Source organism: Prionailurus viverrinus, chromosome B3, assembly GCF_022837055.1.
Source record: "Prionailurus viverrinus isolate Anna chromosome B3, UM_Priviv_1.0, whole genome shotgun sequence".
Lineage (NCBI taxonomy): Eukaryota > Metazoa > Chordata > Mammalia > Carnivora > Felidae > Prionailurus > Prionailurus viverrinus.
In genome coordinates, this window is record NC_062566.1 from 140,146,458 (window position 1) to 140,169,213 (window position 22,756).

General features: G+C 51.3%; 1 protein-coding gene across 5 annotated transcripts in view; it reads left to right on the forward strand.

Moving 5' to 3' along the window:
* The first annotated feature begins 14,483 nt into the window (after nucleotides 1-14,483).
* Nucleotides 14,484-22,756, forward strand: part of RCOR1 (REST corepressor 1) — a 129,108-nt gene continuing 120,835 nt past the window's right edge. For 3 of the 5 annotated variants that reach the window (XR_007152888.1, XM_047862110.1, XM_047862109.1), the window contains exons 1-2: nucleotides 14,484-15,059; nucleotides 15,134-15,193. Coding sequence is in view for 4 of the 5 variants with exons in the window: in XM_047862110.1 (XP_047718066.1) it covers nucleotides 14,750-15,059; nucleotides 15,134-15,193 (370 nt within the window). In the remaining variant the exon portion in view is untranslated. The remainder of the gene's footprint in view (nucleotides 15,060-15,133; nucleotides 15,194-22,756) is intronic. The other 2 variants (XM_047862112.1, XM_047862111.1) reach the window with 1 other exon arrangement.

Consider the following 22,756-nt stretch of genomic DNA (forward strand, 5'->3'; position numbering starts at 1 on the left):
TCAGTTGAGCGTCCGACCTCGGCTCAGGTCATGATCTCGCGGCTTGTGGGTTCGAGCCCCGCGTCAGGCTCTGTGCTGGCAGCTCAGAGGTGGAGCCTGCTTCGGATTCTATGCCTTCCTCTCTCTCTGCCCCAACCCGCTTGCGTTCTGTCTCTGTCTCTCTCAGAAATAAATAAACATTAAAAAAAAAATTTAAAAAAAGAGGCACACTCTCCACCAACTGAGCCAGCCCAGTGCCCCTCCCCAACCCATCACTTAAAAAAAATTTTTTTTTCAATGTTTATTTATTTTTGAGAGACAGAGACAGAGCATGAGCGGGGGAGGGGCAGAGAGAGAGGGGAACACAAAATCCGAAGCAGGCTCCAGGCTCCGAGCTGTCAGCACAGAGCCCGACGCGGGGCTTGAACCCATGAACTGTGAGATCATGACCTGAGCTGAAGTCGGACACTCAACCGACTGAGCCACCCAGGCGCCCCGTTACCATGCATTTTTTAATGGTGAAATAACTAAGGGTCATTTTCTTGCTCTCGCTCTGTGTCTACCATGGCTGGGTCTCTCCTCTTACTCCAGGATTCAGGCGGATGTGGCTTCACTGGTTGCCATGCAAGGGGGGAGAGAAAGAGGAAGGGTTAAGTCACCTGCTCTTAGAGCTCCACCCAGAGATGATGCGTGTCACTTCCACTCACGTTTCAGTGGCAAAAGGAGTCTCCCAGCCTACCTAGCTCCAAGGACATGTGCAATCCTCCCATGTGTCTGCAAGGAGTAAACACTCTTAATGACTCATAGGAGTGAAATGATGTTCTTTCCTGCAGGACTTCTCAGTGCCTTTACTGTGCTGTGGTTCACTGTCCCGTTCTGGGGGGGGGAGTGGGATGCAGCAGACAGAGCAGCCCAGACTTACTCAACTGGAGAACTCTTTTCTCCTAGAGCTTCTCATGGGATGAGCATTCCCTGGAACCCCCTTTGGGAAGAGCTGCCTTGGCTGGTGGCTGGTGCACTTCCTAGAGCAGGGAGGGCAGATTTTGGAAAAGTACTACCTAGTATATATTTTAGGTTTTGTGAGCCACATAGAGAAACTACTAGGCTCTGCTGTTGTTTTTTTTTCAAAAAATTTTAAAAACATTTTTATTTATTTTTGAGAGACAGAGAGCGCGAGCAAGGGAGGGGCAGAGAGAGAGAGACACAGAATCCGAAGCAGGCTCCAGGCTCCGAGATGCCAGCACAGAGCCCGACGCGGGGCCCGAACCCACCAACCATGAGATCATGACCCGAGCCAAAGTCGGACACCGAGCCAACTGAGCCATCCAGGCACCCCTGGGCTCTGCTGTTTTATTGCAAAGGCCGCCAATGTAATATGTAAACAAATGGGTGTGGCTGTGTGCCAATATGAGGTTATTTGTAGGTACTGACACTTGAATTTCATGGAATTATCTCGTGTCAGAAAGAGAGGGTGTGAGAAAATCCCAAGCAGTTTCTATGCTGTCAACACAGAGCCCGATGCGGGGCTCAAACTCACCAAACGTGAGATCACGACCTGAGCCGAAATCAAGAGTCGGATGCTTAACAGACTGAGCCACCAGGCGCCCCTCTGAATTCTCATAAATGTGTTTGTTTCCAGGTAGGCCATGAGGTGAGCTTCTAGAGGACAGGTCCCTCCAGAATTCTGATCTCTAGGCCCAAGGGAGGGAGACCCTCATGGGGTCAGGGCTGCTGACGAGTGAAGGGAACGGGACTCGGTGGCCTGGTCAAAGATGCTGACGGGGGGAACGGGCTTGGAACACACAAGTTCCGGGAGGTTAATCCGCTCGCAGCTGGATGGGAGGGGGACATGATACATGGGTTTTCAGGGTGATGCTAGGGAAGGGAGGCTTGGTGTAGTTCAACAGTAGGGAGCCTTGGGGGGTTCTTGAGCAGAAGAGTGGCTTAATAGTATTACTATTTGGGGCGAGGGCCCTTCCTGGCTTTTGAGGCATTCCTTGGAGTGTCCAGATGAGAGTCCTGAACAAGCCATTGGAAGGCCCACGTTCAAGTTCGGGTTCTGCCTTTCAACTTCCTGCGAGGGCCTTTTCCTCCTGGGGCCTCACCTTCCACATCTGTCAAATGGGAGCAACGACCCTTGCAGTGGGGGCCTCCTGGGTTTGCTCTAAAGGGCCAAATAAAGCCTTGTCTCGAAGGACATGTGAAGAGCAGAGAGGCAGTCTTGAAGGATGATGCTGACGGCACAGAAATCTCGTTAGTGGGTATTGATATGTGCTAGGCACCGCGGGGGTGGTGAAGGCCAGGAGGGGGAGGGCACAGGCTTGCAGAGAGCTGGCCTGTTTCCGTGTCCCCGGCCCCTGGCGCAACTTGGGCACCCTAGGTGTGCGGCACTGGCGTGAAGGGTGCAGAGGCCTGAAGCGGGGTGTGGATGGGAGCGGCTTGGATCTCTGCGAGGTTGTTCTGAAAGAACCACAGCAAACCGTGGCATCGTCCGCACGCGCCGTGCCCCCTGTTCTCTAGGAACTGGACATCGAGCTCCCTGTGGCAGATGACATTTGGGCCTGAATCCGAGACGGAAGGCTCCCTCGTTTTCCAAGTGGGGAAACTGAGGCCAGCAAGTGTCAGGGATGGGCTCAGGGGCTCTCAGGCAGCCGGAGGCAGGCCGGTCCTGGCCCAGGCTGGGGCTCCACTGGATTCTTCCCCAAGGGTCCCACCCAGACACTCCCCTGCAGCATCAGAGAGTCCCGGCCACCGTGCCCTGTCCCTGGGAGACACAGATGCCAGGACGTGCGGGGAGTTGGTGCCGCTAATTAGTCACATCATTCTTGGCATCTCACACAGCCTCGGGGAACTGGAGAATGTCATTGTCAAAGTATTTTTGAATATTTGCCTTCTCAGCAAGTAGATGCTGTGAGAACACTCTGTCTTCCATTCGGGCGGATACTAACAAAAATAACAAGCACCGTGAGCTAGAAGGATCTGGGAGCTCGGGAGACAGGCCCGGAGGAATCCCTGGTGCCGCCAGCCACAGCTGCAACACTCTGCCCTCTGGGCCTCGTGTCCTACCCTAAACTGGCTCATTCACTCTTCAGATATTTATGGAAGCCTGGTGTGTGCCCTGTACTTCTCTGGGCTCTGGAGGAACAACTGTGAACAAAACAGACAGGAATCCCTGCCCTCAAGGGGCTGCCGTCCTAAGAGGGAGTCAGACAGTACAAATCAATAAGGTAGGCTAGCTGGGGGAGCGTGCAAAGGAAAAATAAAGGGTGTTGGGTTGAGGGGCGTGGCCTTCTTCGAGAGAGTGGTCAGGGTGACTCACTGAGAAGGTAAGATCTGAGTCAGGGTCTGAAGGAGGTGAGGAGTGAGCCCAGCAGATTTTTGGAGAAAAGGATTCCTAGCACAGAGGACAGCAGGTGCAAAGGCCCTGTGGTCTGGGGATGCTTGGTTTGTTTGAGGATCAGCAGGAAGGCCAGTGGTGCCAGAGCTGGATGGTGACACAGAGAAGATGAGATGACAAGACGGTGTCTGACAGGTCACAGGGGCCTGCTGCGGAGGGCCTTGTAAACCACCGGAAAGCCTGTGTTTTCATTCTGAGTAAGGTGGGAGCCACTGGAAGATTTAGAACAGGGGAATGACATGATCTGTTTTCTGCTTTAACCATGTCCCTCTGGTGCTCATGAGTCAATGGCAGAGGCAGACGGGCCCGGGTGAGAGGTGACGGGGTCACAGCAGGGTGCAGGCAGTGGAAGAAGGAGAGGGGCTGGTTTCCACATGTTTCCGTGGCAGAGTGGACGTTGGATGTGGAGTGTGAGAGAGAGAAGCCACGATTCCTCTGGGTTTTGGCACAAGCATGTGGGGGAAGAGGGGACGTGTCCCCGAGATGGGGCCCGGGGTGGGCTCAGTGTTGTGACGTGTGTGGTGCCCGTGGGACAACTCTGGGCGGACCGGAGCTGGTGGCTGGGCTTGAGGGTGAGTCCCGGCTGCAGATGACACAGATTCGGGAGTCACTAGAGTCGAGGCGTTCTTTAAAGCCAGGAGCCCGCCTGAGGTCACTGAGGGGTGAACGAGAGCAGAGGCCTGGGGCTGGGACCATGACGGCAGCATCCCTCTGTCCCGCACAGGGCAGCACCTAGGGGGGCTCGGCCCAGACGCCGATTTCCACATCGTCACAAAAGCCACAGGGGTGCTCAGGCCCCTCCATCCCAGACCACTGCCTCCTCCGGGACCTTGGGTCACCACCCAAGAATCCAGGGCGTGTCCTTTAGACAAGAGCGGCGGGCGGGAATGCCAGGGGACAGAGTGCAGGGTGTGAGACTGTGTCTAGGCTCAGGGTCACCCTAAGCTACCCATTACGGCCCAGCATCCCCTGTGGGTGGGCTCCTGCATTGAATTGGAAGGCTGAGTTCCAACTTGGATCCCTCCGTTCTTTGTGCGTGCCTGTGTGTGTGTGTGTGTGTGTGTGTGTGTGTGTGTTCGAAATCCACGTAACAAAATTCGCCATTGTAACCATTTTGAAATGTCCAGTGCAGTGGCGTTTAGGACATTCACAGGGCTGGGTCACCACGTCTGCTGTCTGGTTGTAGAACTTCGTCGTCAACGGTCGGACAAGACCGCGCGTACCCATTACACATGACTCCTATTTGTCCCCGCCAGGGCCTGACGACCACAAAGCTAGCTTCTGCCTCTGTGGATTTGCCTACTCTGGACATTTCGCGGAAGTGGAGCCAGACCCCGTGTGACCTCGTGGGGCCGGTTCCATTCCTGCGGCATCGCATCGGGTCAAGGTCATCCATGGCGCAGCCTGTGTCGGGCGTGGTTCGTTTCTTGTCAGGACTCGGTCCCCCATTCTTGGCCGGTTCTGAGTTGGACAGTCCCCACCCTGCTTCATCAGGCGGCCTTGAGGATGGTTAAGTGGGATAGGAAGAAGCAGGTCCCCGCGTCGCAGCCCAGAGGGGCGGGGTCGGCGCCCACAGCATGGGCAGGAGCCGCAAAAGGGGCTCGTGGGTGCTTTTGGGGGGGGTCGTGCAGTCAGCTTCGCCGTCAGCCAGCCTTCCTCCCGGGCGGGGGTCGGTGACCACGCGGCCATCTGGGCTTCCGGGGTTTGCTGCCGTTGTCTGTCCTTCCGCTGTCTCTGTCTGTTCTGGTTCTGTGGGCCCCGGGCGAGACTGAGGGTAAATGGATAGGCTCTACCACCATCTTTCCTTTCCTTCTAAGAACTTCTGAGGTTTCCGAAGCAGCCCTTTGGGACGGGCCTCATGCCCTCCTCGGAGGGGAAGTAGGGGCAGGGAGGCCTCCCAGAGGAGAGGGCCGTGGCCAGGTGACCGAGCGGGGCCGGCCTCGGTCTTTGCTCAGAAAATGCGGGGCATTTGGTGAAAGGGCTCTGATGTCCCTCACTTTGCCCCCCACCCCTTCAAAGGACGCCTCCCTCCCGGGACACCCATCCAGAAGCCACCTGCACTGAGGCCCCCCGTGTGCCGGGCCAGCAGGGGAAGATGCCGGTGAGCTAGCCATGAGGGCAGCAAGAGAGGAAGGACAGTGACTCTGGGGGTGGCCCCTCGGGTCACGACAGCCCTTCTCACGCCAGTGGCCACAGCGGCTCAGCGGGCCTTGCCTCCACCTGCGTCTCCCCCAGCAGCACCCCCGCTGGCACCATAAGGGGGACACAGGTGTACTGTCCCCGAGGCCAGCCACCGGCCAGGGACTGAAGCACACCCTGAGCAGGACAGACCTGGGCAGACAGACAGCTGGCCCCTGTGCCAGGGTGGAGTCTAGTGAGGGAGTGTTAAGGGGACAAAGAGGGCTGTAACTGTCATGGAGATAAGGCTGAGAGGGGGGCGGCGGGGAGGGAGGAGGGGGGGGAGGCGGGCTGCTGGAGGTGGGGGCCAGACACGTGGCTCTCCTGAGCCTGGCCCAGTGGCGGTGACCTGTCCCCAGGACTGTACGTTAACAGACCTCTCAGCACGGGCCCACCCCCCTCCCCCACCTGCCAGGACCGTCCGTCTCTGCTGTGTCTCAAGGGGAATCTATGGTCGGCCTTCTCTCATCTGCTGTCCTGTGGGGGAGGGGGGCTGTCACTCCCGCCGTCACTCCTGTGGGTAAGGGGTGGGTCCTCACAATGGAAACCGCAGGCTGGAAGGCGGTTTCTCTCTGAGGGTCTAAACGCCCGGGTGCGGCCAGAAGACAGCCTGCCAGCCGGCCTCTGTCAGCCACAGGGCTACCTGGGAAGCCAGAGCCAGGCCCCGTGTCTGTCCCCAGCGATATGTTTATGCTCTGGCTCGGTGTCGTTTAGGTGTCCCGGGCTGACCCCACGACCAAGTCAGCAGTGGTGATTTGATGAGCCCCTGCGCGTGCGTGAGGCTCCGTGCCGAGCCCGGATCCCAGACACCGTGGGCCACAGGTGCAGCCTCATGGAGCTTAGTTTCCAGGGGGAGGGCAAGTGCCACCCATCGGTCATTGCCATCGTGATTAGTGCCAGATGGGCTGGGACAGGGCCTGAGGTGGTCACAGAGGTCAGAAGAGCGCTCGGAGAAGGTGGCCTGTGAGCTGAGCCATGGAGGGTACACAGCCTGGTAAGGGGAGCATCTCCTGGGCAGCCCTGTGGAGGCAGAGGTCTCCAGGATGGGACTGTAGACACAGACCTGGGGCCAGGGGACCGTGGCCTCCATGTGGAGACTTGCCTTGGCCACATTTTTTTTTTTTTTTCATCTTATTCTGTTTGTTTCATTTGGGAGCCCGTGCTTTTAAGTGCACTTTTTATTAAAAAAATTTTTTTTAATGCTTATTTGAGAGTGTGTGTGTGAGAGAGAGAGAGAGCATGAGTGGGGAAGGGACAGAGAGAGAGAGAGAGACAGAATCTGAAGCGGGCTCTAGGCTCCGAGCTGTCAGCACAGCGCCCAATGCGGGGCTTGAACTCAAGAACGGAGAGATCATGACCTGAGCCAAAGTCAGACACTCAACTGACTGAGCCACCCGGGTGCTCCATTGCCTTGGCCACCTTTGAGGCCTGGGGTGGGGGTCTGTCTCTGCTGGTCCTTCCATGTGCATGTGGCCCCTTGAGGGAGCCACCCTGGGAGGCCTCATCCTTACCCCAGGCCTGCAGCTACCCCCCAAGTCCTCTGGGGGGGGGGCGCTTCTCAGGCAAAGAGTAAAAGCTTCCAGGTGGTATTTCAATAAAGAGTGGGGTGGCCTGGGCCGGAAAGGGCCTGGGTCTGCTTCCCTTCCCGAGTCCTGCCCTGCCGACAGACTCCGGCTCCGGTCTCTCCTCCCGTAACTGCACAATGGGGACCTGGCCAAACAGAGGTCTGTGGGATGAGGGTCCTCGAGTGGCCATCCTGTGGTCACCTGGTGAAGCCAGCAGCACCCAAGGAGGCCGTGGTGGAGCCAGATGGGGAGATGTCCAGGCCCTGAAGGGAGGCTCTCCCAGCCTCCCCCTGCACACGAGGGGTGCAAACAAAACAAAATCTGTAGGAACGCCAGGATACCTGTGATGTATTCTCTGTGTTTCCTTCCTCCCAATTCCCCTTTGTTGTTTAATCATCTCTACTTCATTGGGATAGGATTCATATACTATACAATTTACCCATTTAAACTATACAGTTCAGTCGTTTTTAGTGTATTCACAGAGCTGCAAAACCATTACCACTATCAATTCTAGAATGTTCCATCACCTCAAAAAGAAGCCCCGTACCCATCAACAGTCACTTCCTATTGCCCTATTCCTCCAGCCCCTGGAAACCAATAATCTTTCCTTCTCTTTGCATTTGCCTGTTCTGGACATTTCATAGGAAGGTGATCAGATATAATGTGGTCTTTCGTTACAATTTTTTAAATGTTTTTATTTTATTTTTGAGAGAGACAGAGAGAGCGTGAGTGGGGGAGGGGCAGAGAGAAGGAGACACAGAATCCGAAGCAGGTTGCAGGCTCTGAGCTGCTGTCAGCACAGAGTCCTACGTGGGGCTCGAACTCACGGACCGTGAGATCATGACCTGAGCCGAAGTCGGACACTCAACCAACTGAGCCACCGAGGTGCCCCTAGTTTTGATTGTTTTGATTAGATATCTGGCAGTGGAATTGCTGGGTCATATAGTAACTCTATATTTAACTTTTTTTCCCCTATTGTTTTCTGTATTTAACTTTTTGAGGAACGGCAGACTGTTTTCCAAAGTGGCCGCATGATTCCACATTCCCAGCAGCAGTGTGTGAGGGCTCCAATTTCTCAACATCCTCACTAACACTTGTTATTATCTCTTTTTTTATTATAGCCATCCTGGTGGGTATGAAGTGGCATCTCACAGGAGTTGTGATTTTCACTTCCCTGATAGCTGATGTTGAACATCTTTTTATGTGCTTATTGGCCATTTGTGCATCTTCTTTCGAGATATGTCTGTTCAGATACTTCACTCATTTTTTTTTTAAAGTTTACTTTTTTTTTTCAACGTTTATTTATTTTTGGGACAGAGAGAGACAGAGCATGAACGGGGGAGGGGCAGAGAGAGAGGGAGACACAGAATCGGAAACAGGCTCCAGGCTCTGAGCCATCAGCCCAGAGCCCTACGCGGGGCTCGAACTCCCGGACCGCGAGATCGTGACCTGGCTGAAGTCGGACGCTTAACCGACTGCGCCACCCAGGCACCCCAATACTTCACTCATTTTATTTATTTTTATGTTTCATTTATTTTTTGAGAGCAAGAGAGACAGAGCACGAGTGGCGGAGGGTCAGAGAGAGAGGGGGAGACACAGAATCTGAAACAGGCTCCAGGCTCCAAGCTGTCAGCACAGAGCCCGACGCAGGGCTCGAACTCACGAACCGTGAGATCGTGACCTGAGCTGAAGTCGGCCACTCAACCCGCTGAGCCACCCAGGCACCCCACTTAACTCATTTTAAAATGAGGTTGTCTTTTTATTGTTGAGGTGTGAGAGTTCTTTATACATTCGTGATGAAGTCTCTTACCAGGTGTGATTTGCAAATATTTTCTCCCATCATGTGGACTGTCTTTCCACTTTCTTGATGGTATTGTTTGCAACACAAAAATTTTAAATTTTGATGAAATCTGATTTATATACTTCTTTTGTTCCTTATGCTTTCAGAATGCATTTAAGAAGCCTTTGCCTAACTCAAGGACACAAAGACTTGCTCCTGTGTTTTCTCCTAAGAGTTTTATAGTTTTAGCTGTTACAGTTAGGTGTATGATCCATCCTGATTTATTTGTTGAGTTATGAACACATCAAGTAACAAGATCTGGAGGTGGGTCTAACGTCTCTGTGATTTGGGAGATGAGTGTACATTCTATTCTGAGCTCTTTCCAACAATTGTAATGTGATGAAACAGTACCATGAATTCTATGAGTGTCAGAGTCACAGCCATTGCTAATACCACCTACATTCATAACTGAAGAAAATGTTGGATTTCAGCTAAAGGCTCATAATTATCCTCCCAGGTTCACAGTCCCCCTGAATTCTATCCACAGACTGCCAGCTAAGAACTCCTGGGATGGCTAAAATTCCTGCCTCAAGTCTCAGGTTTTTTTTTTAAAGGTTTATTTTTTTTTCAACGTTTTTTTTTTTTTTTTTTTTGGGACAGAGAGAGACAGAGCATGAACGGGGGAGGGGCAGAGAGAGAGGGAGACACAGAATCAGAAACAGGCTCCAGGCTCTGAGCCATCAGCCCAGAGCCTGACGCGGGGCTCGAACTCACGGACCGCGAGATCGTGACCTGACTGAAGTCAGACACTTAACCCACGGCGCCACCCAGGCGCCCCGAAGGTTTATTTATTTTTGAGAGAGAGACAGAGAGACAGAGCATGAGCAGGGGAGGGGCAGAGAGAGAGGGAGACACGGAATCCAAAGCAGGCTCCGGGCTGTGAGCTGTCAGCACAGAGCCCAAAGCAGGGCTCGAACCCATGAACTGTGAAATCATGACCTGAGCCAAAGTCGGACGCGTAACCGACTGAGCCACCCAGGTGCCCCGAGTCTCAGTTTCTGAATAGTCTTGATGGGTTAAACCCTCCCAGGATTGGCTTCTGGGCTGTTTTCCTGCCACCCCAGCTCCAGTTCCCTTTGTCCTCTGCCTGGGTCTAGACTTGGGGAAGCTATCTCTCACCTAGCAGAATTTTCTAACAAGGCGAGGCTGCACAGCTGTGTGGCTGAGAAGTGGGGATCCTTCACTGGCCGGATGACTTGACCCCTAGGTGCCTCAGTTTGCTTACCTGCAAGGCATGGAACCAGTCATAAGTGTGTTCACCTGATGGGCTTAGTGGGCTGATTGAATCAGTGCAGGATTTCAAGGCTGAGTGAAGAACCGGGCACACAGGTACACCCTCAAGACCAGCTATTATCAGTAAGTCTTTCACAAGGGAGGGGGAGGGTGTTGTTTCCTCTGCTTACATATTCTTTCCTTGTTTTGCACCAGGTTAATGCCCAGTTATTTGTACCAAGAATCTTTAAGTTCTAACAGAAACTCAAAATACTCAACCTAAAAAAAATTTTTTTTATTGAAAAAGGTTTTTTTTTTTTTTTACTGTTTATTTTTTGAGAGAGAGAGAGACAGCGCAAGCAGGGGAGGGGCAGAGAGTAGGGAGACACAGAATCTGAAGCAGGCTTCAGGCTCTGAGCTGTCAGCACAGAGCCCGATGCGGGGCTTGAACTCAGACGGCGAGATCATGATCTGAGCTGAAGTCAGACACTTAACTAAGCCACGCAGGTGCCCCCAAATGCTCAACTTTAAAGGGCAGCATTTTAGGCCTGGTTGATAGGGTGTAGGGAGAAGAATTCAAAACTTCCCATCAGGCCTCAGCTCTCCTCTTTCCACAGGCTGGTTGGGGAGGGGTTGCTCCCTTGAGCAGGGCCTAGACTAGCCCGGGCCACATACCACAGGGCGCCTGAGCACAAGTCCTGGGAACCTGGCCCACCTGCTCCAATCAAGGTCCTCTCCGAGAGGCTCCAAGCTTTTCTGGGTCTTAGAGACAGGCTTTCTCCTAAGAGGGTCTGAAAAAGTTCTGGAAAGGGCAGTGATTGGCCTGGCTCGGTCATGTGCCAATGCCTGAGGCACTCACCGCAGCCAAGGGGCTGGGGAGGTCTGATTAGCCAGGCCTGGGTCACGTGCTTGTCAGGTTCTTCCCCCCGCCCCCCCCCCCCCAGCCAAACTCCTGAAGGAGGATGTTGGGGAGGAGCTTATGCTGGGGAGATGCCGGGCTGATAAAATTCAAAGGCCTTTCCCCCTCTTGTAGGGCTTGTATCAAGTGTTGGTCAGACCTCTCTCTTGTTTTAGGAATCTTCCCCTCACCGGGATTGGCTCCTGCTCTGTGCACCAACAGCACTCTGTCTCCTCTATCATCCACCTTTCACTCAACACATTTTTAATGAGCACCTGCTACGCATCATGCACAGAGCCTGGAACCAGGGAGGGGATGGAGGTTGCAAGGGGACCGGAAGGGAGTGGCCTGTGGGGTAGGAGAACCAGGCATCCTGAGGTCTAGAAAGGTCAGGGAGTTTCCAGAAGATGGAGTAGTGGACTCAGGTGCTGTGGAAGAAGAGCTCAGGGAAACCAGGAAATGATTGCTGGCTTCAGCAGCCTGGAGGTTGTGAGTGACCTCAGCAAGAATTAAGAGTAGGGACACAGCCTTCCTAGGGTGGGGTAAGGAAAGACTAGGAAGGAAGGAAGGGGGTGGAGAAGGCAGGTATAGACACATCTTTGGAGGTTTCTGTGGGGTTAGTAAAGAAATGGGGAGGAGGTTCATGGGACTTGGGAGCAAGGGAGAGTTATTCCCTTTCTTTGGAAAATGCTGACTCAGGGGAAAGAGAGAGCTTGAGGGCACAGGAGACCAGCAAGGGGAGGGCAGTGGGAAGTGGGTGCCTGAGATCAAGATCACAGTGGGAGAGACTAAAGCGGAGGCGGGGAGGGGGGGGCGGCGGGGGGTGGTGGTGGTAGGTGGGGACTTGGGCCAGTCTGGAGGCCAGAAGACGAGAGAGATGCCATTTGATGGCCTCAGATTTCTCGCTGAAGAATAAGGAGAGGTCATTGGCTCCGAGTGAGGGCGGAGGGCAGAGGAGCTGTGGGAGGTATAAGGAAAGGAGAGAAGGTGGGGATATATGGGTCTCAGAGAGTGGGAGAGAGTGTCACTGAAAAACATGGTCGGGCTGCTGACTGTGTGGCGGGCCAGTTTGAAGTCTGAGGTCACAAATTCCCAATCTCCAGAGTCGTGTGGATATCCCACACAATAGGTAGGGGCAGGAAGGGTCTTTTCATAAAATTGCAGGGTTCCCTACGGTGGAGGAAGATCAGGGCCGGGGAGGTGGACTCTATAAAAATCCATTAGGCCAGGAAGTAGTTAACTATTATCTGTGTTTTTCAGATGAGGAAGCTGGGAGGGTCAAGGTCAGTATGGTATCCATGTGGCTTTGGGTTCAAACTAGAAAGGGGCCTGGCATATGTTGAAGTAACTTAGGGGTTAATATTTGTTGAAAAAAGTGAATGGTTGGATAGTCCAAAGATGTAACCACAGCCAGGAAGTAGCCCAACCTTGGGGTTTGGTGGGTGGCACTCATGACCCGTGTCATGCTGTCCTTGCTGCCCTAATAAATGACTCAATATCACCTTTGCGCTGTTGTAGGCTAATCATTCCAGGGTCTGATGGTAGAACTTCATAGGACACCAAGTGAGCAGGGCAGAGTGGTGTTAACCTCATTCCTTACACAGTGCTCACCTCCAGATGAGTCACAGAGGCCCTCAGCCAGGTGGCCCAGCCCCAGAATGCCTCCTCTGGTTCCTAACCCTGGGCTTTGCCGTCTGGACCCTACCCAGGCCAGCTGGTGGAGGAGTATCCCAAGGGCACACATCTGTACCGCCTGGGGTGCTCCAATGAGAGGGGCATCCTTTTAAGGGGAGTCCTGGAGATGAGACCCTGAACTTGGTGCCAGCCGGCTCCTCCTCCGGGAGGGCTCCTAGCCATTGAGGCAGAAGTGATCGTGGTCACATCATTGAAGTTAATAATGATGGTTCATCCTGCATAAAATGTGTTAGAGAACACTCTGCTTATTAAGGTTTTAAAAACATAAAACTCCAGATTTCTCCCTGTAGCTATTTATATCTTGAGCTGGTGTAAACTGTCCCCTTATACAGCTCAGGTTTGAATCCACTTAAAAGTAACTTAAAAGCTATCCGTTGCATTAAAAAAAATATTTATAGACCTTCTCTTGTCTCCTAATTATGCAGGAGCAGCGCGCTGTTTAGGGGGGGGGGTGGTGGTGGAGGTGGGACTGACGAGGACTTCCAGGGGAGTCCCACGCTCCCCCCAAACCCCCATTCAGCGGTAAAGCAGCCCCCGGGCTGGTGGGTGATCACACTTCAGGCAGGGATGTCTCGAGCTGGGTCGTGCTCTCCCTTGCTGGGTGCTCGGCGTGGATCAGGGGAGGCAGGGCAGGCAGCAGATCCGGAAAAGTGGCTCTTGCCTGGGAGGAAGTTGACCCTCCTCCACTACCAAGGGCTTGGGATGAAAATAGCTTCTTCCTCTTTACCCTTCCTGGCCCCAGCCCATTTCTATAAGTCCTCCTCCCCATTTCTGTAAGTGTCCCCTCCCGCAGGGACGATTCGGTCTCTTCACTGAGGACTAACCGGCCCTCAACGATGGCAAGGGACCCGGGACCCGGACTTTGCGTCCGGGCAGAGGCCGCTCGGGACCCTCCCTCCGGTCCCCTTGGACGAGGCGCGCCAGCGACTGGGGCAATTGCGGCGACTTCCAACCTCCCCCAACCCAATTAGCAGAAGCCTCCACAAATACTCTGAGCACAACCCCCCCCCCCCCCGCTGCTTCCTTTCCCTTCGGGAGACTGTCACCTGGGAACCCTGTCCCCTGCAACGGGGACCCGCGGCGCTGAGCCGCTGCCAAATCCCTTGGGAAAGGTGGGGGCGCAATTAGTTTCTTCCAATTAGTTTCCCCTCTTTGTATAGAACCCATTCAAACTGTGGCTGTAATCCTCCGCGCGAAGGGGAAAATAGTCCCGACCTTGCATTCAATTTCTGTTCTCGTGTCGCGCATATTTTACTTTTTGAAGCCAACTGGACTCTCAGAGGGGCCCTTCGCGGAATGTGGGGGCCGAGGCTGCGGGTGGTGCGCGCAGGTGAGGGGGTGGGGGCCGCAGCGGAGGGAGGGGGCGGGGAGGGCAGCTAACTCCTCGCTATTGCCTAGAGAGATGGATCATGGGGCGTAGAGAGATTGCAAACCTCAAACCACGTACAGCGGGCGATACGCGTCAACCGAACCTGACCAACGGAAGCCCGGAGCCTCCCCCTCCCCGCGCTCCCGCCCCCGTCCCTTGGACAGACGGGCTCGCCGAGCCAACCGCGCTGCCGCTCGCCGTCCGAATCCCACACAAGCCAATGGGAGCGCGCGGGGGGGCGGAGCCAGCCCGCGTCGGGTTGGGCTGCGCGCGGCTTTCCCCCCCCCCCCCACCCCCGGCTCGCCCCAGGCCCCGCCCCTCCCCCCCCCCCCCCCCCCCAGCCCGCTCGCGGCTCCCGGAGTAGTTAGTGCCAGTGAAGTGCGGGCGGCGATGAGAGCGAAAGTTGCGCTCGGCTCGGCGCTGGGGGCTTGAAGCCGCACCGCGCTCCGCCCGCCGGGCCACCCCCGGCTCCGACTCGCGCCCGCGGGTTCCCGCCGCGCCCGCCCGGCCCCGCGCCTGCCCGCGCTCCTCCCCCCCACCCCCCCCCCCCCGCCCGGCGCCCCCTCCTCAGGAGCCGCGGGGCCCCGCCACTTTCGCCCGGCCCCGGCCCCCGCCGATGCCGGCCATGGTGGAGAAGGGCCCCGAGGTCTCAGGGAAGCGGAGAGGGAGGAACAACGCGGCCAGCTCGGCCGCCTCGGCCGCCGCCGCCTCCGCCGCCGCCGCCGCCTCGGCCGCCGCCGCCGCCTCGGCCACCGCCTCCGCCTCGGCCGCCGCCGCCGCCGCCTCCGCCTCGGCCGCCGCCTCGGCCGCCGCCGCCCCCAATAATGGGCAGAATAAAAGTTTGGCGGCGGCGGCGCCCAATGGTAACAGCAGCAGCAACTCCTGGGAGGAAGGCAGCTCGGGCTCGTCCAGCGACGAGGAGCACGGTAGGTGGCAGCCGCCCCGCGCCGCCCCCGCGCCCGCCCGCCCGCGCTGACCGCGGTGCTCTGCTTCCCCGCAGGTGGCGGCGGCATGCGGGTCGGACCCCAGTACCAGGCGGTGGTGCCCGACTTCGACCCCGGTGAGTAGCGCCCCCGGGCCCCGCGACCCGAGGGGGCGGGGGCCCCCGGACAACTTTCTTTTTGTGTGTGTTCGCCCTGCTGTCCGCGGGGAGAACAGCAGGGCGAGGACGGGGAGGGGAGCTCACACCCGAGCGTGGTCCGCGAGCGCGCCCCGCGCCCCGGGGAGGCTCAAGTCGCCCCCCGGTCGGGTCGCTGCCGCCTGGCCCGCTGCGCCCCCGAGGAGCGGGGCGGCGTCGGCCTGGGGAGGGGTGGGGGGTCCCGGGGTCCCGGCCGGCTGCGCCTCGGCCGGGGGTAGGGGTGGCGGCGCCGGAGAGTTAGCGTGCTGCGAGCGCCCCGGACTCGGGACGCCCTCCGACCCCTCTCTGCCCTGCCAAACGTCGCAGCACTTGCCTTTTTCTCTTCCTGCTGGCCCCCGGGCTTCTGCGTGCCCCTGCCTCCCCTCCCAGCCTGGGGCGAGGGGGGGAGTAGAGAAACGACCCCCCCCCCCCCCAATTCAGTTAAGAAGTGTGAGCTTCCCAGAGGGCGCCTGCCCGGGGAAGAGAGGCTTGCTCGTGGCAGTTCGATTTTAGGACCTATTTGTAAATGTCCGTGTGTTCCCTTTTTTGTTTTGTTTTGTTTTTCTTGAAGGAAGGGGTTGTGAAAAGAATAGAACCCTGGGAAGCTTTAGCCTAACGAATTATTTCCACCTCCAAGAGATCCCTCCACCCTAGAATGGAACATTTACTTTCCTTGCTGCTGTTCTGCGTGGAAGCAAATTTAAAGTGGTACCAGAAAAAATCTAATCAGACAAAGGAATTCGTCAGATTTTAGTGCGTGAGATTCTAGCCCGGCTCTCCATGAGACTGTTCTTTAAAGATTGTTGGCATAGAAGATGTTCGAAAGGACGTGGGTTTTATGAAATAAAATTCGAAAGAATCTTGCAGAAGTGGAGCTAACAGGCTTTCTGGTTGGAGGGCTTTAGAGCAGGAGGGTATCTAGGTTATGCCACTAGTTTATTTGAGAAAATAAATGCATAGCTGCCTTTCCTTGGAAACAAGACTGCAGAAAATTGCAAGGATCTAGTCCTTGAGAAAGGAGATCGCTCTTGAGCTGTTATTAAGGTACTGAACTCTGGGCGTTCTTTGAAGTGAAGATACACAGGGATCCCTGAGTGAGCTTTTGGGCACTCTGGGAATAAATGACCTTGCCCATATTTGCTTTCTAAATTTTAGTCTGTTGATTTAAGTCGCTTACATTCATGTAGTCTTAACACCCAGGTTTGTATTCCTTTTTAATTCCTGTTAGTCTTTTTGATCGGTTCCCCTTCCCCCACATCTTCCTTTTTTGGTAGTGACTTCTCATTGACAAGAGTGACAGATAGAACTGGGAGACCAGGCTTTTTCTCTTGTGTGCATGCCTTCTCCATTCCTAGGTTGGCCACCAGGGGAAGCATGCTGTTTTTTGGTTACAGTTGACCCTGTCTTCATTTTGTAGGTCAAGTCCATCTTTGTTTTAATACACGGAACATAAAGCATAGGTTGTCACCAAGTTTCTCACATAGATTAAAAAAAAAAAATCAACTTGCCACGGATCTTTTAGTAAGTTGGTCGATTTTTAGTACGCTTTGGTTATGTTGGTTTTGAAAGCTTTACTTAAGTATGTTGGATGTGACTAAGGAAATGGCAACAACAGGAATTAGATTTCTGATCTCCTTCTAAGTATCGATGTCAGTAGTGAGCCTGGCTTTGGGTTTGTTCTTTTCTTTGAAATGGCAGATATGGTAGGATCCTTTCTTGAGCTGCCCTTGTATTTTTCATGGAATAGGTACCAGCATGCATTTGTTAGAGACCTGCCACTCTAAAAGTGAAACATTGTAAATGTTCTGCATAGTCTGACTGCCAATGGCTTGGGTTGTGGCATTCACATTTACAGATTGCCTATTTTGTGTTGTTTTAAGCTGGAAAGGAATCTAACTGCTATGAAATAGTTTTAAGCCCTCTTTTGCCAGTCTGAGCAGCAGGACAGATTCATAGATGTGGCTGAAAATTGTGGGACCTTATTGTTTCTTAGTGAGTTTTTTCAACGTGTTCTTATATGGAACTTAAAATCTAAGGGGAGAGGAGACTTCCATTTTGGAGTAGAAGTGGTATACCATATTTGTTTCTTAGCCACCCCCCCCACCCCCCCCAAAATGTTTTTAGGTCTTTAGACTGAACAGTTCTTTCCATGAGTGTAAGCTAGGAGGAATATGGAATTGAGATTGGGATTGTTAGTGCTTGTCCTTTCTCCCTGCCTGAGTTTGGAATGCATTTTTTTTTAAACCAGAATTTTGAACAAGTGAGTGTGAAACTCTTCAGAGAGCCCTTTTTTTTCTTTCCTTTCTTTTTTTTTTTTTTTTTTAACTCTCTCTGATGAGTTGGAGTCCACTGTGAGTGGAAGAAGTTGATTTTAATTTTTTTTAAGTCAGGTTTTATTTACCCATATTATCCCAAATTGAGCCTATTTAGCTTTAAAAGCAAATGGTTGAAGCTGGGAACATCTGATACTCCCTGCATAGTCCAAAGAAGATCCATTTCTGTCATCCTTTACAAAATAGAGACTGAAACGGATGGGGCTCTGTAGCCCTAAAATACTCATTAGGTTTTCATAATCAAATTAAGACCCAGACTAGATGAGTGGCCTGTGGCATAAGGTGGCAATTTAAAATACCATCTATGTTTACAATGATAGGAGAAATTTTATCAATTAGTTTTGAAAACAGACACCAGAATGTAGCTCTACATCTTTAACTTAGGCTTTGTTCCCACGTATGGTGTCCAGATTGTCTTTCCATACCCCATGCCGTTGTGTGTGTTGTCATTGGTGTCTCAGAATTTGGTAATCGTAGAATAGAGTAAGAAGGAGGAATGCTTATTCTGTCCTACTTCTGGTAAGTTATTTCCTATATGTACTTGCAAAGCATAATTTAATTTCAAGTGAGTAGTGTTTTTCTATATAAAGATGTGAATGTTTTCCATGATCTTACTGGTGTGCACGCAAGGCAGGAATCTGGAGCCTATATATTTCTACCACCGTTTGGCATTCTAGCTAGAGAAACACAGTGACAGGATTTTAAGGTTGACTCAAGTTCTTTGTTTTCTGAAGCATGTGTTTTTATGTCAACTTTCATCCTGTGTTGGTTTTCAGTATCACAGTTCACTGATACTAAAATTATGACTCTTAAAGAAGAAGTTGTTATTGGCAAATATTGTTGAGATAATAGTCCTTTAAAAAAGCAACCTGTATTTGTACATTGAATCCAGTTTCATCAGATTTGAAATTTGGGGTTGTCATTGGCTCAGCTTGTCACTTCAGAGTTGATTTCTCTTAGTAAAATGCGTTACTGCTTTAATGTGGAATAATTTTGCTGAACAGGGGGTCTTGGCCTGTTTTTTGTTTCTTTTTACTGCTGGTTCTGTGTTTGTCCTTGACCACATTATTTTCTATGCTTTAGTTTCATCGTAAAAATCAACTCTATGGATATTCTTAAATTCACAAGTTATGGTGATTGTGGTGTGATTTAGACATACTTTGAGGCAGTGTTCACTCAAATGAGAGGTTAGGGTAATGATAAGTCCTGTGAGATCAACTTTGTTAAGTAGTGTGGTGGGGAGACACCTAAATCTAGTTGTCAGGAGATTGAATGCCCGATCTCTGTGACTAAGCAGGTGGTAAAAAGTGGAGCTGGTCACTTTATCTTCAGGAACCCCGGTTTCCTCTGTCATGAATCAGGGGTTCTTTGCATCCCTAATGGTCTAGGATTGTATCAGTTACAGTCCTCTTTGTAATTTCCTGTTTCTTTCAGAAGCAGTGTAGGGTAGACAGCTTGGGCGGTGAGAATTGTCAGACCTGGGTTTGGGTCCTGGCAGTGTCTCTTGCTAGCTCCGTATTGACCCTGGGCAAGTTCCTTCACTTTTTTTCTTTTTTTTAAGTTTATTTATTTTGAGAGAGAGAGAGAGAGTGAGTGTGAGTGAGTGTGCGTGGGTGCATGTGAGCTCGGAGGGGCAGAGAGAGACGGAAAGAGAGAGAATCCCAAACAGACTCCTCTCTGTGAGTGTGGAGCCCGACTTGGGGCTCGAACTCAGGAATCATGAGATCGTGACCTGAGCTGAAAGCAGGAGTTGATGGCTCCACTGACTGAGCCACCCAGGCGCCCCAGGTTACTTGAGTTTGCCTTCATCTGTAAAACAGAGAATAGAACTTTCTTCGTCAAGAGAAGGAATTACCTTACACATGTGAAATGCCTAGCGCCGTGCCTGACGCACAGTGAATGCTAAGTAAACATCTCCTGGTGTCCTTATTTTAATTGTCATCCATGTGACTGGGGTTGCCAACCAGTGGTCCTTGCATTACCTGCTTTACTTGGAGGGAAGACCGGGTTATGATGAAAACACTGACTTGAATGCAGGTTGTGCGCTGAGATATTTGAAGATGATTGTTTTTGAGTCACATGTATTTGCTACGATTTAGGGATATAAAGATAGAGAAGGAGTCCAAAGCATTTGCAGAGCAGAAAAAGAATACTGAGGACCAGAGAGTATAGGTAATTCAGGTCAGGTTTCTAGATTGTACTAAAGATGCCTCGAATCCGTCCCCAGGCCAGGAGAGGTACACGTTAACTAGGTTCTGAGCCAGGGAGTTTTTACTCTAAACTTCCAGGTCCTTGTCTCTGAGAGTTAGTGTTTTCAAGGTGGCGTTCTGTTACCACCGTACTCCCTTCCTGGGGTGATGACTGTCATTCAGAGGTTAGCTGATTGAAGCTCACCACAACATAGTTGTTTTAAAATCAGTGTTAATTTGTACTGAAGAAATCTCGGCTTACTTTTAGAAAGCCATTTTCCTTGGTATTATAAGGTTTTTGCAGGGCAGTTGAGTTGAAAAAGCCTGAAGTCTTTGGAGATGAAATATCAAAGTTGTATCCAAGTTACTGTATTTTTCCCCAGGTTGTCGTCTGTTGTTTTCTTCTTTACAACGTAGGTTGTTGTAATTATGGTTTAGCTCTCATTTCTGAGCTTTTCTTCAGAGGTTCCATGAATGTTGTAAAAAGAAATAGGCTTGTTTGTCACCTACTCTGATGGAAAACAATGATCCTTGTTCAGGTGTATGTTTTAAGTTTGTATTTCTGTTTAAAACAGAACTTTAAATCACTTTCTGGGAGAGGAATCTCTGTACCAGTGTAGTAAAAGTCTGAGTAAGGTACGGCCTGGGGATGGAACACTGGTTTAGTCATTTGGACTGAGTTAATTTTCCCTGCAGCTTTAAAGAGCAGTTGTGGAAAGTAGGGTTATAGTTGCAGTGTAACAGTTTCTTCTGTTTTGTGTTTTGAACCGTTTCATTAATACATCTTGGGGCGTGCCGGTGGCTCAGTCAGTTAAACGTCCAACTTTGGCTCATGGGCTCAGGTCATGATCTCGCGGTTTGTGAGTTCGAGCCCCGCGTTGGGCTCTGTGCTGACAGCTGGGAGCCTGGAGCCTGCTTCGGATTCTGTGTCTCCATTCTCTCTGTTCCTCCCCCACTTGCGCTCTGTCTGTCTCTCTCTCTCTCAAAAATAAATAAACATTAAAAAAATTAAAAAAAAATACATCTTATCTAATGTGTTGAGTTTCATAAGAATTTCCTTTGTTGAATTTTAAAAATGGAATATTTTGAAGTTGATTTAAAAAGCATTCTCCTAAAATGTTTGAGAGAAATCCATATTTTAGAATGACATTAGGATGTCATTTAAATGAGATGTTAACAGTAATCCCTAAAACTCCTGTTTTCAAATTAGGCAAATTCTTTAAAGATGTGGGTTTTAGTAAAAATTTCATACTAGACCTAATTTTTGAAGTTTTTGGATTTTCCCTCCCTCAAAGTAATGAGAGTAAAAATTAAAATGTCCATCTAACCCAGCCTTCCTTTGTCCTAGATGAGGAAAATAGGGGCTGGGGAGATAAAGTGACTTATATTTGTCTTTGGGTACCTGACCATTGAAGGTACTGCAAGGTAGACTGGAGACCATAGGAGGTCAGGCTTCAACCTTGTGTGATTTTAGATGTTTTAAAGCCTTGTTACTGGGAATGGCAATTGGGAGCAGTGATATGTGTTTATAATTTTAGAACCAGAAGTAACAGTTGAGCTTTTCACAAATTGAAGTGACTGGATAGTTATTATGCATAATTTGAATATGTTTGATTATTACCATAGGATAGGGCAGAATTATAACGATAGAGTGATTTTTAAAAAAATAAACATTGAGATAGAACAGGAAATAGTACACGTCCCCACCACTGTGGTTAATACTTTATATATTAGGCCGTATTTGCGTCAGGTGCAGCTAAAGGCTAATTCTTCCCCTCCCTCTACTAATTCGAAGTTGATTTACGTTTTTCCTGTGATAGTTCATTTGCTTCCTCTGAGAAGCATATGCTAAGCTAGGATTAGATTTGCAAGAGATTCATAGGGGTAAATGCCTGTGAAGGATAAAGAGGAGAGGAAGGTGAGGTGGCAAAAGCCCCTCAGACTGGATGTAGGTGCGACAGCCCCGAAGGAAAGCAGAAAGCACAGTGATGGATGGTTGGATCCCGGCGCCTGAGGCTGGGATCCAGCTTGGAGAAAGCCTCAGCCGCAGCACATTGCTTGTTGGAGGAGCCCATTGGGCAGGGGTGGCCCTGCTCTAGAGTGTCTGCTGGGTTCAGGCATTGGCCTGGCGCTGGTGTGTATGCTGCAGCGGGTCCCAGAGGTGCCAGGCCGATGGGACTGCCAGCTAATGAAACATCTCTCAGCACTTCTCTCTCGAAGGGAAATCGGAGCGGCCGGCTCTCAAGGCCTTCAGAATTCCCGTGCATGTTTTTGTACTTTAATACATGCTTAGGGATGATAAGCAATATGTTTTGTTACTGTCAAAGTCTTTTTGTAAGTGGAATTATTTTGTGCATTCATTTGCTTTGATGCTTTCCAAACAAGTACATGTCCACCAACAAGGCACCTAAGTTCCTTTTCACCCAATCTTCACTGTAGGGTTAGATTTATTAACTTTTTGCAGCGCTATCCTTTTGTGGTTTATGTTGGCATTTTTTAAAAATGTCTTTTTATATGTTTTTTGGCTACTTGAGTTCCTCCCATGGATGTGTCTTTTGCTGTTTTTCTGTAGAGTGTTGGTCTTTTTCTTATTGATTTGTGTGAGTTCTTTATATTTGGTGCTAATCCTTTGTTAGGGTTGCGGGTTGATTGAGTTTCTTTGATTAGGAAGGAATAAAAATAATGTTCCTGATTGGATATATTTCTGCCGAGAGCCTGGCCTTGGTATATAGTCCCTGGAATTATTGTCACCAGGACCCTTGACTTGGAAGATGAATGTCAATGAGACTTGACGCATCTTCGTTTGTTTTGTTTCAGTGTTAGATCATTTTGGTGTGCTAACTTATCAACTGCTTGACCCAAATTACAGTGCCAAGTGATCTGAAAGCTTCGGATTTAATTTCTGTCCAACATGTGGTTATGTTAGCATGTTAGAGGTTAAAGTTATGGCTTTAGTTCCTATGACAGAAATTGAGTTTCTTACA